A 17570-nucleotide genomic window follows, 5' to 3' on the forward strand; every position below is an offset into this window, starting at 1 on the left:
TGAGTCCGGGAGCGAATTCGCTTCCGGACTCAGCTCAAAAGCGCCGATAGCCAGCGCCAGCGAACGGCTTGTCCACGCTGGCTCTCGGCGCTTTCGAGCTGAGTCCTGGAGCGAATTCGCTTCAGGACTCAGCTCGAAAGCGGCGAGAATGAACGGCGTGGGCGGGCGAAGGGCGGGCGGCAGCGAGGAGTTTGCGTGGGCGGTGGGGAAACTCCTCGCTGACGCCAGCGAGAGGGGGAAGACCCAGGGAAGCCGCCCAGCAGCTGATCTCCCGGTTGCCATCTACGCATGCGTGCCCATAGAAAAAACGGGCACGCATGCGTAGATGGTATTTTGACTTCCGGGTTGAAAAATCGCGAAGTACCCTGTTCGCAATGGTTGGGGACGCAATAAACGGGGGATCACTGTATAGTCTTTTTTTAAACACAAGTCACTGTCAGGCCTCTGTACATATCTCCAGTCTAATAAACTCTGCAATTTGAAATTGTTGCAACCAGCAGAAACGAAATACAGATATTTCAATTTCCTTTCTTTTGAAAAGCACATACTGTACAGTATATGTATTCTGAATTATTGTTTTTCTGAAAAACTTCTAAAAGTCTTTTAAAATGTCTAAAATTTATTCTTTTTAGACAATCACTCTCAAATTAAATTCAAAAAAAAATCCCTTGTGGTTCATATTCCCTAGGCTACCACCTCCTTACTTTTCTCCAATGACATCTTCATTCCTCATAAGACTTCTTTATTTACCTTTTCCTGATCAATTGCCATTATGAATATTCTTATAGTTCTATGCTGGAATATGTGTCTTAATTATTTAATTTTGTTGTATAAATATTTGTGATAATTTTTATGTTTTAATTGTGAATATTCAATTTAATTTTCTAAATTGAATGTCAAACTTTTTGAATATCATCATACTTTTATATCTCAAAGTTTATAAGATACACCTCTACTTGTATAAATTCATATCTGCTAACAAATTAAATCCCTTGTTAGCAGACACTGGATTATCCGCATTTTTAAACTTTCACCATATTCTTATGAACTAATTCATCAAAAAACATGATCGTTTTAAAATACTTTCTTCTATGACTTGTTGTCCAAGAGTGAAAAATAATGAAATGTTTGTGAATTATGTGTGAATTATGACTCAGAGTTTCTACATGAAACAAATTCCATGAAAAGTCAATATAGTTCTCAGTATTTGAAATTATTTTGATCATCATTTTCCCTGAAAAGAAAATATTACTCTTGATGTCTTTGATTTCAGTATGTACATTTCAAAGTGAACTAAGATGCATATAAGGGCAATCAATAGTTATCCACTTTGTTAACAAATGTTTTTTTAAAAACCCTTTAATAGCTCTGCAACATCATGTTCCAGCATTTCTCCCATTCATCTTATTAGGAAGTAATTGCTGAATTATAACAGTGATTACCAATAGCACTTTCATTTTATTTCCTAAATGTCCTTTTTCTTTCTTTTTATGATTCAGATGTTTGCTAGCATAAATAGCATAATACAGAGTTAAACACATCTTAGTTAGTATTCAGTCACAGAATGCAAATTGAATTAATTCCGCAAAAATTAAACATAACTGATCTTCAGAATGCACTAGATTTATTAGTTAAAATATTAATGATATCCATATTATTTTAGATTATTATACATGAATATGCATATATGCACTCATAGATACAAGTATATGCTATTTAAAAATAATATTTTACCAAGGTTCCAAATGATCCAATAGGCCAGGGGTAGGCAAAGTTGGCTCTTCTGTGATATGTGGACTTCAACTCCCAGAATTCCTGAGCTAGCATGATTGGCTCAGGAATTCTGGGAGTTGTAGTCCACAAGTCATAGAAGAGCCAACTTGGCCTACCCCTGCAATAGGCCATTATGATACACCTATACATTAAACAAGCTCTAAGTACAGAACGATGCAGAACTGTCAATATCAGTATTGGACAACATTTATTTCACAGGTACTGAATTTTTCTTGAATGACTCCATTCCTTTAACTCCTTCAAATTTTTTTAAGGCTCCTCCACGAACTGGAAGTTTTTTCAGTGCAAGATCTGTATCAGCTAGTGGCCCTCCAATTAATTCAGCAGGTGTACTTTCTACTGTTACCAAGCGACCAGATGCAACCTGCAAAAATAAAAATGTTGCTCAATAATCTGAAAAAACAAAAACAAGAACTGTTTCATTGTTGTTTTTCCAACCTGAAAAACTGACAGGTTGAAACCTTAAAAGAAAAACCTAAAAGGCAAAATTTGATTAAAATGACTTTAAAAATGTTTGTTTATTACTTTATTTACTTTATCAAAGTTACATTTTTGTTTCAAAAATATATCCTTATTTTATAGCTCAGGTTTGAGTTATTTATTAAAGGTTTTATATATATATTTATATAAACATAATCTATGAAGTCGGAATTGACTAAAATTCCCCCTATGTATTTCCCCCTATGTTTTTTCTGGAGTTCTAAGAACTGCTTCTCACTATAGTAGGATCTTTATTCCAGTCATTGATCAGCATTATTTTCTTATTCTAAGAAAGGAAGGTCTTTTAAATTCTACTTTTAACAGTATGTAATCCTATAGATTGTATTTTTATGTTTATGTGTGTGACTGTGTATGTTAATCAAAAGTATCATTATATGTGTCTATGCGACGTTTCGGTGAAATCACATTCACCATCATCAGGCTGAAGTTTCAAGCTTCGTGCTGAAGCTTGAATATATATATGACGGTCTTGGTATATTCGGGTTTCTTCCCGTGTAGGATTTGGAAATTTCTGGCGTCGTTTCGATGAGGTCCCACTCGTCATCTTCAGGCTGGTGTTTCTGTCCTTGTTCTCAGGCGAACACTGCGAGACCTGAGCTGCCTTCCTTCTATAAATACTGGTGGCTGGGTGTGGTTTGATGGCTCAGCAATTGCCTGCTGTGTAGAAACTTCCTGGTGAGTCAGAGGGGTAACAATTGGGGTCGTTGATGTAGCTGAGGTATGCTGATTAGTTAATGGTTGTAGATTAGGCGTGATGTCCTGAGTAGTTAGAACTTGCAGGCTGCTTGATTGCTTTACAATGTGTGTCCTGAGTCTGGTTTCTGTGGCTGGGATATGTTTGAGGGCTGGTTTCCAGATGTCTGGTAAGCGAGAGGTATCATCCCGCTTGTTCATATTTTGGTCTCGCAGTGTTCGCCTGAGAACAAGGACAGAACCACCAGCCTGAAGATGATGAGTGGGACCTCTAAAATAGTATATTAGAAATGTCTTCCTAAAAGAAAGTTCCAAAGGTACTTTTTTTTCAAGAGGCAACTGGACTTTTTAGGGTTTTTTTGAAGACATTTCACTTCTCATCTAAGAAGCTAATTCAGCTCCCTTCTTCAAAGAAAAACAAAAAAGTCCAGTTGCTTCTTGAAAAAAACACCTTTGGGACAAACATGACCTGATTGATTGAGAATCTCCATAGGTACAGACTACTAGTTTTTTTTTTAAAAGGTCATTTAAAAAAAGTCTTCGGAGAGGGGCGGCATACAAATCGAATAAATAATAATAATAAAATAATTGATAAAAGGAAAATAAGCTTTCCTTAAATATCCATAGGGTCATGCGCATACTAGAATAATACACTTAATATTTTGGCACATTTATGGCATATCTTATAAGTTTGTATATTTTATTTATAGAATATCTTGCTTTATGGTAATATAATTCATATTTTCAATAATGATTTATACATTGAATATTTGATTGAATCAGTTTGGACTAGTGATCAATGCACCAAGACAGAAAGTTAAAGATCATGAATGCAAAGTTTTGCCTTAGCCATGAAAGCCAGATGGGTGGGCCAGTCACTCTTTCTTAGCCCAACTCACCTCATAGGGTTATGGTGATAGGGAAAATAGGAAGAGCTGTATGAAATATGTTCTCTGTCCTGAGTTTTTGCAAAAATCATAAAAATAGGATGTAAATAAATAATAAAATAAAAATAATAATTGCTTTAATTTGGATTAGAAATGAACAATTATGAATTTTACTTACAGTTGTATTTAGGCCTTTAATATCAGTTGGATGGAAAGTCCCACCATAGTGTTTTATCTTTGATTTAGAATTTTCTATAGCTTTTTCTCGAAGTCTTTTTGCTTTCTAGCAAAAAAAAGAGGAAAATTTTAAGTTCATAGGTAAATTAGCTTTTGTTAATAAGAATTTTTCCCCACAAAATGTTTTATTTTTCTCACCAAAAGTACCAACAACATAAAATTGTTTAAATACATCAATGATTCAATTTTTAAAATTATGCTACCTCCTTTACTTTTGACATCTGGAAAATAAATAGCTGCTCAAATTTCTTATATTATATTAATATGATATTGCTAAAACATCTTTTAAACTGATCCAAATTTTAACTGCCTCAAGTTAATTAGGCTGTAGTAGTTCAAATTTCTCCACATCTCTTCCATTTCAATTTTCATATACAGTGTTCCCTCGATTTTCACGGGGGATGCGTTCCAAGACTGCCCGCGAAAGTCGAATTTCTGCGAAGTAGTGATGCGGAAGTAAATACAGTATTTTTGGCTATGAACAGTATCCCAAGCCTTCCCTTAACACTTTAAACCCCTAAATTACAATTTCCCATTCCCTTAGCAACCATTTAGATTATTACTCACCATGTTTATTTATTAAAGTTTATTTTAAAAAAATGTTTTTTAAATAGAAAAAAGAAAGAGATAAATCAAACCAAAAAGAGAAGAAGAGGGAAGAGGGAGAAAAAGAATCTTTCCTCCTCCTCTCACCAACTTCCCAAAATAGCTCAGTATAACACCATCAAAAATTTCCAAACCTTAAAGTTCATCTATAAACCACTAAACTCCTCCATCCCAATCTAAATCATGAAACAATAATTCTAATTAAGAAAGAAAAAAACAACCATTGATTCAAACCTTCCTAATGTCTATATCCTGTGAAATAATAATGTTCCTATCCTAAGAACCTCCTGCCCTATTCCTTAACAAAGAAATAAAAAAGAAAAAAGGAAGGAATAAAAGAAAAAGAAACCCCTGATGACCCATTGGAATCAATCTAAGTCCAGTAATACCTCATCTTATGAACTTAATTGGTTCCAGGATGAGGTTCGTAAGGTGAAAAGTTCGTAAGACGAAACAATGTTTCCCATAGGAATCAATGGAAAAGTGAATAATGCGTGCAAGCCCATTAGGAAAATCCAAAACTTTAAGGATTTTTAAAAAGCGGTGGGCAGACGAAGTGAAGCTGAACGGAGTGCGGACAGGCGAACTGAGAAAGCGGCGGGCAAGAGGGGTTTTCCCCCATCTCGCCATCAAAATGTGTCCATGGGAGACCCATCCATCCATTGCTCACCGCAACCTCCTGCCAGAAGCCCGCAAAAGACCAAAGCCGGGTGTGGGGAAAGTTGGAACTTTCAGCTCCTGGATGGACCGGAGAGCCTGGAGACGCCACCTTCCCTCCCGCAATGCTTGCCGGTCGCCCTCCCACCCTCTGCCAACAGTGCCTGTCCCACCCGCTCTAAGAGCTGCACCGAAGCCGCCCGGGAGCCACAGCTGCCAGTAGGGTTCCCCTCACTAGCCTCCGCTAGATCTGCCATTCAAGGCTTCGGTTAATGGTAACTTTGGAGGATCCCTGCCCAGCACACACGCCCTCTCCCGGCACAACTTGCCCAGAGGATTTTTTTCCACCTCTCCCGGTCCCTCCAATGTCCCAACCTGAACTTTAGCTTGCAGGAGGAGGGGGGGTTGGCTCCACACAGGGGAGCCACCCAAAGCTGAAATATGATTTGAAAAGCGCTATAATAATTCAGTTCATTACTAAGTCACCTCAATTAATTCCATTATTAAATCCATTACCAAGTCCATTATTAATTCCATAATCCTTTCATGTTCCAAATTGATTATACATAACAAAAATGTGATAACAGTGCCCTGAATTCCAATATATTTCCCTTACATTTTTCCACATACTAGCTCTACTCCACCCCCCTTCTCCAAATATTTAAAACAATATGATTTTATTACACCTTAATATTAATTATCCTCTAAGAAAAATATATCACACCTCCATTTGTATCATTTCCTTATTTCCAAATTTCAAAGATTTATGTTTTAAATTTTACCCAAAAGATAGTTTTATAGATTCAAGCAAAAATACTTAATTATATATTATTCACAACATAATTATCTTTGTTCCCAATAGTAAATTCCCCCTCCATCAAGCCCTTATGTCTCCCAATCAAAACACAATCTCTCTAACTTTAAAATTTCCTTAAAATCTAATTTTAGTTAAGGTAGTTGCGATCTTTGCATTATTAAAAAAATTTAGAAATATGTTTTTTCCTTAAAGGTACCGTTGTTGTTATCAAACATATTTCAAGTCCATAAATCTTTCTCCAAATATAAATCCATTTGTAGCTCCAATCTAATTATAAAAGAAGCAGTTTTTTAAAAAGTTGAGTTTCTTGCCAAGCTTTATAACCAAGTTATGTAACCACGTCTCTGCAAAATTCATTACTCCACGATTGCTTTGCTGTTATCGTTCATGTTTCCACTCCCACAGTAGCTCCAGATGTGAGTTCAAAAGTGTCTCTACCAGATAGAATCCAACGTATACAAACTTAGATGCCAATGTCCTCCTTTCCTCATGAAGTTAAGAAAATTACAAAGAGAGTCCATCCTTGCAAGATACACAATCAATAAACAACCATTTTTTAAAATCCTCTATTAGCTTCTTTTACTTATAGAAATGCAAATCTTGAATCGCAGTGCAATAGCTCCTCAAAACAAAAAGACGGCAGACCAAATTCACACCAATACATCACTTCCTTAAATGCGGAGAGAAATAATTCCGACGAGAAAAAGAACGAAAAAGAAGTCCAAATATCATCCAAATCAAATCAAATCGAAGCCAAATTCCAAATTTTAAACAGCCTTTAAAGCCCTTCCAAACAGGAGAGAAAATATTGGGCAATTTGCTGAGTCGTAGCTTTCGCTGCACGCCTCCATTACTAAGGAGCCACTATGTTCCCACTTCCGGCTTTTCTTTTTCCTTTTTATAAACTATTCTCCAAAAATCTTTTTTAAAGTCTTTAGCATTCCATTCTCACCAGCATACCGCCAGCTACTTCTTCACTTTGCCTATGCTCAAGCTTTTTTTCTCTTCCCAGATGTTACCGGTCTCCTTTCATCTCCTGCGTTGTGTTGCCTCCGCATGACTATTGTCAGCACAGACATTGCTGTCTGGCTGACTTCGCACCACTGCCGGTGCAAGACAGGCTAGTTCATCCAATGGGGGTTTGCCAACCCCCCAATCAGACCCCCGACAGGGTCCCCTGTGTCCCCTCCCTTGCAAAGAGGTGAGGGCTCGGTTCAGAAGAACCGAGACCCCCAGATGGTGGAGATTCGGAGCTACTCTCATGGGAGCAAGGGCAGCTCCGTGTCGTTGCAGTCTTTGACCCCGCCCATCCCCCCGTTAATAAGAAATTTAATGTCAGAATGATTCATAAGAGAATATTTCAAACCACGCTTTTCTAAGTGTCAATCCTGAACTAAAATGATGTGATTATGTAAATAGTTATGCTACACGTAAAGCATACTACATAAAATAACCACACAGTCAGCAACTATAATAAACCTGAAAATAATTCTTCTGCCAATATTTTAGAAATTATTTATTCATTGCTTATTCTTAATATGCTTATTTATTCACTGACTATTATTAACATGCTTTTTCATATTTTTAATATTCAATCTATTTTTAAACAATTAATAGTGTAATGACTTCACTAGTAACCCATTAATTCAGTTATTTAGAGAAATATTAATTTGAAACATACTGTTATCCCTGGTGAAGTTTACTGAATACTTTCTTACCTTTAAAGCCTCATAGTTTGATGTCCGAGCTAAGAAATTTTCCCAAGATTTATTGACTAGTTCTTTTTGCTTATGGAGAGAATGAATCTATAAGGAAAAACAGGAGAAGGAAACATTCTTCATTCTTTAGAAATCTTTCTAATGGAAAAATCTTAGCTTATAGTTTAGTAAAGGGTAAAGTTCAAGTCATTATATATCTGCAAATGTGTGTGTATCTTACAAAAGTGTCACCACATTAAAGAGGTAACCAGCCACAGTAGTTATTACTAAATAGACTAAATTACTAAATATATTGTGGCACAAACTTACCTTTCCATAACATTTTTCCTCCTCCTGAAGTTCCTGAAACTGCTGGCTTTCTAACATCTCATTTTGGAGAGAGACTACAATCTTTCCAACATTTTCAAGGGCTTCAGTAATAACTTGTAATGCTTCCTGGTCAGGTGTCACTGGTCTAAACTTTTCTTTTTTAAGTTCGGCACATATTTCATCCCAGATCTCACCAACCTTTATATGTTATAAACAAATAAGATATTTTAAAATACTATCAATATTGTATTAATTTCCCATCCCACCTCAGTAAACTATTAATTATCCAAGTAGTACTGTATTGGAGAAATTTGTCAGGAAATAATTTCCAAGCAAAACTCAGCACTTCCTTGGAAAGCAAAACTCAACAGTTCTTTAAAGCCTTGTGTGCCACTGTAACTCAAGGAGTAGTTAAGACTATGAAAAGGATGAATAAAATAATATTGCTTCCTTGCTCTGCACTGACAGATGCAATAAAGTAGGCAGTTCCTTCAATTGATCAAATCTTTGCAGAGTTTTTGTACTTTGCATCAATTATCTACTCTTAACCTACATCTGCTTTTTAATTTTTTTGTTACAGATCACCTGAAAAACTATAATATCAAATATGAAACTAACAGACTCAGTTGTCTAATAGCAAAAATTAGAAATCTTTGTAAAAAAACCTGATTAAAATATCTTCTACCTTTTACCGATATTATGATCCTACTTTCAAATAATATTGGTCAGGTCTTAATTCGCTGAGACCTCTAGTAAATTTAGGGAATAAATATTAAGTTAATTTTTTATAGTTACAATAGTTTTTGGGAATAGTAAAATTAGGAAATAAACATATTTCTCCACATCTATTAACCGCACCAATGAAACAATAAAGGATTAGTTTTGGTACTTACCTTGAAATCTAGGTATCTCCGTATAATAGCAAGTGTAAGAAAATCCCTTGCACAGAGTCCAGGCAAGTTTTCAAAACCTGAAGTAATGCATCAATTGTTATTTTTAAAGCAACATGATTTTTAAATATTAAGATTGTCTCATACCTATGCAGAATGCACACATTAGCAAAATGAAGTTATTCCCACAAAGCAATACTGGGTGACTGATACTTAATGTCTAGTTCCTAAAGTTATGGTTGTTGCAGCACCTGCAGAGTCATGTGATCTGAACTCAGGTGCTGAACAGTCCATTTCTTCTTATGATGATACAGGTGTTTTAACTCTCCTCACCCTTTATCTCGACATCTCTGCTCTTTTGACTGCACTGCAAGTAGACTTGGCATTGACAGTGGCACTAGGGCTGGCATAGTATAATATTGGTGCCAGTATAATATTGTTTTTATCGTTGTTGTGAGCCGCCCCGAGTCTTCGGAGAGGGGCGGCATACAAATCTAATAAATTATTATTAATTATTATTATTATAGAGTCCCAGGGCCTTCAGCAATCTTGCTAAGTCAGTCTCAGTACTGCCAGCGCAAGCCAACACAAAAGGAGTGCTATTACCAAGGAGTGCCATCTCAGGCCCTATACTGTTATCAGCCAGTTCAATGCCAGAGCACAAAGTAATAGCTACTGTCAAAGCTGGCCTTGCTACTCCCATCCTATCTTTCAATTTTCTTTCTCTGATTACTAACAAGGTATGCTCAATCTGACCATGTGTGAGAAGCTGCTGGCCATGCCAGGCCTTTTTTGCAAGGCTGAACAAATTCCCCTCCAAATCTTGTGCATTCTTATCCAAATTGAGTGCCATCTTCCTGCAGTACTTCTCACAATGCTTATGACACCTTCCAAATTTCCAGGCTTAGATTTCTGCTCAGGTAGGTAGCAGTGGTAGTAGTGCTGTGTCTGAAGCTGAGGCCTAAAGACAACAGTGTGCAGCTGAGATTGCTGAAGCCCTGGGCATCTACTTCAGCCTCAGCCCTATCAACACTGTTGGTGCTGCATGCCACTTTATAGGGTAACCAAAAAAAAGAAGAAGAAATATACGTGGATGTGGGAGCTGAAGAGATGGCAGTCTGTTACCTTACTGAGATTCGGAACTGAGACAGGCCAAGCTGGGAATGGTATAGGTTGGGATGGAATTTTGCCCAATGACTTGTGGGATTCAGATAACATAGGAATAGGGATTGTTGCCCCTAAGTAATGCAGTCATATGACACCATAGGTGTACATCCGTACTTGACAACACCATACATCATTTAGTAATGGAAACTCCAGTTCTAATTCTATCGTTAATTAAAAAATGCTTGTACTTGCATAACTTTTTTACACAATAAATCTACAAAACAAAAGCATCTTCAAGACCAATTTTATTATTAATGTTTTGTAATAGCAACTGAACTATAATCCTTACAATTCTGGGTTGTTGGTTTTTTTTAAAGTTGGCTTGTGTCAATTTTTAAAATCAATAATACATGAAAAAGCAATTTTTGGGGAAGAAACCTCACGATCCTTACCTAATTTACATAGTAGACAATAAATTTTTGCTCTCATATTTTCAGCAACATCCATGACAGCAATAGTGGGATAGCTAGCAGGCATCGGAATTACTTCTTGTGCTTTTTGGAACTCGCCAACTAGTGGTTTCTTTGTATCTATGGCATTATAAAAAAACTCATTAAAAAGTTTACAGCAACTGTAATATTTTAGTGAAATATTAATTGCATGCTGTATTTTATTTAAAGAAAGGTTTTAGAAATAATAATTCCTTAATGCAGATAGATGATGAAAATTAGAATGGCTTTATTTATACTTGAGAGATGTAGCAGTATGCAAGGTTCTGCAAAAACAACTGTATATTTCTTAATAGTATATAGCCAAAAAACTGTAAATACTTGCAAACTTTTTCAGCTATTATTACAGCAATGATCTATTTATGTATTTTCATTTTGAAATTACTTAACATCTGCATCTACTAGATTTCATATTATTCAATAACTTTTCAGTTTTTTAAAAAAGTATTACATTTATAGCAATGTTACTTGTATTTTAATTAGTGAGGTATCTTGAAGATTATATGATTTTAATGACTGGGTATAAAGTTAACCTATGTAATTTGGTTGCAGAAAAAGAACAGAATATTTGTTAAGAAATCATATTTGTTGTATTACATTCTGATCTCTATGTTGTCTTCATTGATACTAATCATTATTTTCTAGAAAACTGATGTTTATGAAAAACAACCTGTTTCAAATTTCATGGTAAAAAAATCATGGGAAAAAGCATGTCCTTACTTTTTAAAATAATATACTGGTACATTTTTAGGAAGTACAGCTTCTGATTTAACTATAAATCCCAGCATGATTCTTAAGTTCAGCCATAGATAGATAAAAAATATAAGCATGCAGATATATTTATATTTTGTAGTTGTCCCTCTTCCACAGACATGAACTATGACTTTTTAATAATGGTCCATATATCTATAAAAGTTTATAGAGGAAAATGTAAGATAAGTGAGTTGCAGAGATGCTTCCATTCTGTTCATACTTGCTGCCCATCATTTGCCTTTTAGTCAGAATTTTTAAATTTTATGGATTGGGTGATTTCTTTTGTATATTATCATTTTATGTTTTTATTATATGCCACCGAGTGACTTTTTAATGAGATAATATCCAAATAAATATAAATTAATTAATCATTTTAGTACAAGTAGTTCTTGTTTAACTATTGCTCACTAAAGTAACTGAAGTTATAACCACACTGAATGAGAAGACCTAATGACTAGTCCTCAAAATTGCAGCTGGTACATGTCCCTGCACTCACAATTATAATTTGGTACTTTGCAAGTGGTGTCCAATTATTGCTGTTGCAGTATCCACAGTCACGTGATCACTATTCACAATCTTTACTGCTAGCTTCCCACAAATTCAATGGGAAACCCAGCAGGAAATCAGAAATCACGGTCATGTGATATTGCTCTGAATGATAGTATGTAATTTGCTTAACTACTGCCATTGGAACTGCAGACATAAGTTGATGTGATCAAGTGATTTTTGTCTTTTCCTATCCAATTTTTAAAATGACTAATTTATCCATATGTTTTCTAACTTATCGAAGCATTAAAAACAGTTTTGGTCACATCTATGTGTGACTAAAGTGACAGTTTTTATGTAGGATTGAAAAAAATCCAAAACATTAGGATTGTCTTCAGACTATGGTTATTCATGAGATAAAATAGCATGCACTAGTACTTACCAACAATTCTTCCAACTTTATCATGTTTTACTCCCATCTCTTCTTCTTCTTGTCTCCATAGATTTATTAATAAATTAGCTGCTGTTTGGTCTTTTTTCCCTCGCCATACATTGATATGGGATACAGTTTTAGGATTATCACAAAATTCAACTAATATTCCAAGAATTAGGTTACATACATTCTTTTGATCTAACTTCAGAGAAAGAAAAAACAGAAAAGAAGTTATGAATAAAATAACCAAAGACCTAAGATAGTTTAAAAAATAATAACCCTTCATCCAATTCCTATATTAGCTACAGGAATTCAAATATATAACAGATTTTAACATAAGAGTTCTCCATAACAATGAAGTTTATGAGAAGCTCTCTGTAACTTGAAATTATGAACATTAGAGATCACAAAATTTTATGCCACATTGAAATGTAAAATGTTTATTTTGAGAAGTATGAAACACGTATTTTGGGGATACATGAAACAAATATTGTTTGAAATCTTTATTATCCTGTAAAGAAAAAGGAACAATAACAATCAAAATTACATATAGCCTTTAATATGTGTTTAGGTTTAGGAGCATGGCATTATTCATATTATCGAGAAAATTTCAATTCCAAAGGACATTTGTCACAATTTTAGATAAGTTAAAAGTTTCTAACTTTCATTGTTTTACAACTATGTTCAAAACTATGAAAGTAATCCCATAAAAAGTCAATTCAGGTGCTGGTTATGTGTTTTGCATTTATGCTTCCCCCCACCATCCCCCAATCTTGTATGCAGCCTTCTTTTCTCTGATAACAATAGGTGATACTTATTTAAATCCTAAAAAAAATGTTTATTTATATCCTTAACTTCATTTTAGGGAATAATGTCTTTTTTAAAAAGTCTAAGTTTTCTGAAAACTACAGTGGTACCTCGTCTTACGAACTTAATTCATTCCGTGACGAGGTTCGTAACTAGAAAAGTTCGAAAGATGAAACAATGTTTCCCATAGGAATCAATGTAAAAACGAATAATGCATGCAAGCCCAAAACTCACCCCTTTTGCCTTATTACCGCCGGCATTCGGATCCTTGTTCAGGGATGGGTGGATGGGGGAGGGGATTTTTGGCAGCTACAGCACACTGTTGGCTCATATTTAAGTGACTGTATACTAGCACTCCAAGATCCCTCTCACTATTACTACTATTGACCCAGCTACCACCTAAACCAGCGTTTCCCAACCGGTGTGCCGCGGCACAGTAGTGTGCCGCGAGACATGGCCAGGTGTGCCGCGAGAAGTTCCAGCTGGGCGGGGCGCTGCTGGCGCCCCTGCCTGAATGTCGTCCTGTGGATGGTCTTGGGCTTCACAGTCGCTTCCTGGTTCCCTCTCCTCCCACCGCCTGTGTCTCCCGCCGTCGCCTCCCACCAAGCCGTCGCCCGTTGCCGTGGGTTCCTCGAGTGGGAGCTGCCGCTTCCCTCCATCCAGCTCAGCCACGCTGCCGTAGAAAGCACAGAGGTTATTGCCACCGCTTCTGCCTCCACTCAGGGAGCCACCGTGGTCACCGCGCTTTTTCCTCTCACTCAGCTCAACCACGGTGGCTCCCTGAGTGGAGGCAGAGGCGGCGGCAATAACCTCTGCACTTTCTACGGCAGCGTGGCTGGGCTGCCTGGAAGGAAGCGGCAGCTCCGAGGAATGAGGCGCTGGCGGTAGACACAGGCGGAGGGAGGAGAGGGAACCAGGAAGCCACCATAAAGCCCAAGACCAGCCACAGGACGACCTTCAGCCAGGGGCACCGGAACCGCACGCAGCCATGGTGAGAGCAGCATGAGGTAGCAACGAGGCGCGAGGACAAGCAGGCAGCTTGGCGGAGGGGAAGCGCTGAGGGGCTCTCCTCCTTCCCCACCCCCGCGCTTCTCTCCCGCCCTGGCTTTCGCTTCGCCCCATGATTTCCCCGCAATTTCATCCAGGCCACCTCTTGCCTCCTTTTGAACTGCGGGGAAATCTGCGGGCGAAGCGAAAGCCAGGGCGGGAGAGAAGCGCGGGGGTGGGGAAGGAGGAGAGCCCCTCGGCGCTTCCCCTCCGCCAAGCTGCCTGCTTGTCCTCGCGCCTCGTTGCTACCTCCTGCCTTTTTCCAGGGGCCTTTGGAAGGCACCCAGGGAAGGGGGGGATTGGGGGTGGCTTCTCGTCCTCCTCATCCGGCTGCTAATGCCCGCCCGGTCCCTCTTGCAGTCCCTTCACCGAGCGCTTTTGTCCCAGGCTGTCAGCGAAAGGGCTGCAGGACAGGCGGGGCAGGCGTTCTTCTCACAGCTGAGGCAGGATTTGGAATGTCGGGGGTGTGTGCGTGCCCCTGCCACCCGGAACATTTAAAATAAGAAAAACCTTTGCCGGCCTCCGCAGAGAAGAAAGGAAGAGAGAGAAAGAGAGAGAGAGCAAGAGAGACATAGCAAGAGAGGCAGAGAGAGAGAGAGAGCAAGAGAGACATAGCAAGAGAGGCAGAGAGAGAGAGACAGAGGAAGAGAAAGAGAAAGAAAGAAAGAGAGCTAGCAAGAGAGAGAGAAAGAGAGACAGAGAAAGAGAGACACAGAGAGAGAGAAAGAGATAGCAAGAGAGAGAGAAAGAGAAAGAAAGAAAGAGAGAGAATGAAAGAGATAGCAAGAGAGGCAGAGAGCAAGGGAGAGAGAAAGACATATAGGGAGGGAAGGAGGGAGAGAGAAAGAGAGCAAAAAAGAGAGGAAGAAAGAAAGAGGGATGGAGAGAGAGAAAGAAGGGAAGGAAGAGAGAGAAAGAGTGAGGGAGAAATAGAGCGAAATGGAGGAAGATTTTTTTTTGTCAAAACTTTTCTTTAGCCACCACCCCACACACCCCCGTTCAGTGTTCCCCAGGATTTTGAAAATATAAATAATGTGCCGCGGCTCAAAAAAGGTTGGGAAACACTGACCTAAACTATACCCATTTATTTGGTTTTTCTTGCCTAAATGTAAAACCTTACTTTTTTCACAAATGAATTTCATTTTGTTAGGTAGCACCTAATGCTCAAGTTTGTCCTATCTTAAGCCTGTCTTCTGTAGTATTGGCTATTCCTGCCAGATTGGTGTCATCTAAGTCATTTATGAAGACATTGAAGACTACTGGCCCTAAGACAGAATCTCGGACTACCCCACTACAGACTTCCTTCCATATAGATACAGTTCCCTTGAAGGCTACACATTGAGTGCAGTTGGTCAGTCAGTTATGAATCCATCTGGTGGTGATGCTATCTAACCCACATTTTTCTATCTTATCAAATACAGGGGCACCTTTACTTAAGAACATAATTCGTTCTGTGACCAGGTTCTTAAGTGGAAAAGTTTGTAAGTAGAAACAATTTTTCCCATAGGAATCAATGTAAAAGCAAATAATGCATGCAAACCGACTAGGAAAGAAATAAAAGCATGGAATTTGGGTGTGGGGAGGAGAAGAGGAGGAGGAGAGTCACTGCTGAAGGAAGAAGGTGAGGTGAGAGGAATGAAAAAAATCCAAAACTTTAAGGCTTAAAAAAAAAAGAGGGACTCTGAGGCAACGAGGAGCACGCACCTCCCATACACCCGGTGCGAGGCTGCCTCCCATACACTACGCCAGAGAAACCAAGGCGGGCGAGTGGAGGAAACCTCCCACTCTTTTGACTGAAAGGCAGCAGCTGCTGCTGCTACCTGCTTCCTCTTCCTTCCCATTCCTTCCCTCTCGCTCGCTCGCTGTGTAGCCGGCACCTTTCCTTCACTGTGGTGCCGCCTTGGTTTTGGTGAAGCCGAGTTGATCTGGCCGGGGCGGAGTTCCCCCTTTTGCCTTTCTGCACCCAGACGCTCCGGGAGGCAACCTTGCGCTGAATGTATGGGAGGCAGCGCAAGGGAGTCACCATAATGAAGTGGTTTATTCCCTTTCCAAGTGCCCAGAGAAAGAATAATGCTTTGTTTGCTCTGGACTGCCAAAGCCTCCTTAAGCACCACCGAAAGGCTCGTCTGGCAGCCCAGAAAAGCCCGAGATGGCTGGGACTAAAAGGGGAATGGGAGGAAACTGGCCAGGCCTTCGTGCCACTCTCAAATTTTCTGGGAATTTTTTCTAAGCTTGGGTTCTTAAGTAGAAAATGGTTCTTAAGAAAAGGCAAAAAAAATCTTGAACACCCGGTTCTTATCTAGAAAAGTTCTTAAGTAGAGGCATTCTTAGGTAGTAGGTTGTGGTCTATTTTAACAAATGCCTTACTGAACGCTAAGTAAATTATATCTCCAGCATTTCTCTAGTCCACTAATCTTGTCACTTTATAAAAGAATGCAATTAGAGTTGTCTGACAGTATCTGTTTTTTGACAAACCCACATTGGCTTTTGGTTATGATTTTGTTTGCCTCTAAGTGTTCATAGATTTATTGCTTGATTAGCAGGAATAGTTGGAAAACACATGACTATGCACTTATGGAAGGAACCTTGTTATCTAACTATAAAGCTTAAGGGGGATGTTAAGAATTAATTAACGGGTTAAGAAATTTCACCCTTGTCATGGTCAGATCATTTCCTGCTACAGCTTGACTTTACAGCTCCAATCCTCCACTGCAGGGAGGCAGAACTGATTAGGTGGTTCTGCCCCAGAAGCCTAATGGATCCAGAAGGGTTTCAGAGGGTGCTTGGGGAAATGCCTGAGTCCTTTGGGATTGGGTGGCCTTTCAAAAGGCTTTAAAAACATTGTTTTGCCAGCAGGCCTGGGACTACTAAGCAACAACATTCTGCTCTGGCCAGTAGCAATGAATGATTGATGAATGAATGTTTTTTAATATTGGGGTTTTAAATTTCGTATTTTTCTTTTATTCTTGTACGTCACCTTGAGTCCATCAGGAGATGGGCGGCCTATAAATTGAAGTAAGTAATAAATAAATAAATCATTAAATAAATAAATAAATAAAGTAGACTTACTGAAATTTGTCATTCATCAGCCCTACATTTATGATGCAGTGATCTGACTGAATAGTATAACAATCTATTTTTTTCTTTGAGTTTTTCCTTTTTATATTTAGAATTAGGCATAAATTACATACATGCTTTTCTTGACTGTTCAATTTAGTTTTGTTCTTTTACAAAGAGGTTTGTGTTCATTTTGCTTCATTTCATTTTTTCCTACATAATTTGCTTTATTGTTAATAACATTAACAGAAAATAATGAATC

The 17570-nt window shown here is 38.2% G+C and overlaps 1 protein-coding gene across 3 annotated transcripts in view; it reads right to left on the reverse strand.

Moving 5' to 3' along the window:
* Positions 1 to 1602: 1602 nt before the first annotated feature.
* The window catches only part of CFAP69 (cilia and flagella associated protein 69), a 57959-nt gene continuing 41991 nt past the window's right edge, over positions 1603 to 17570 (reverse strand). For 2 of the 3 annotated variants that reach the window (XM_070767314.1, XM_070767316.1), the window contains 7 exons: positions 12407 to 12599; positions 10669 to 10806; positions 9113 to 9189; positions 8220 to 8417; positions 7911 to 7997; positions 4054 to 4158; positions 1603 to 2158 (listed from right to left, as the gene is read on the reverse strand). In XM_070767314.1, coding sequence (XP_070623415.1) covers positions 1982 to 2158; positions 4054 to 4158; positions 7911 to 7997; positions 8220 to 8417; positions 9113 to 9189; positions 10669 to 10806; positions 12407 to 12599 — 975 coding nt within the window. In that variant the 3' untranslated portion in view covers positions 1603 to 1981. The remainder of the gene's footprint in view (positions 2159 to 4053; positions 4159 to 7910; positions 7998 to 8219; positions 8418 to 9112; positions 9190 to 10668; positions 10807 to 12406; positions 12600 to 17570) is intronic. The other variant, XM_070767315.1, reaches the window with a different exon arrangement.

Source organism: Erythrolamprus reginae, chromosome Z (genome assembly GCF_031021105.1).
Source record: "Erythrolamprus reginae isolate rEryReg1 chromosome Z, rEryReg1.hap1, whole genome shotgun sequence".
NCBI classification, from domain to species: Eukaryota; Metazoa; Chordata; class Lepidosauria; order Squamata; family Dipsadidae; genus Erythrolamprus; species Erythrolamprus reginae.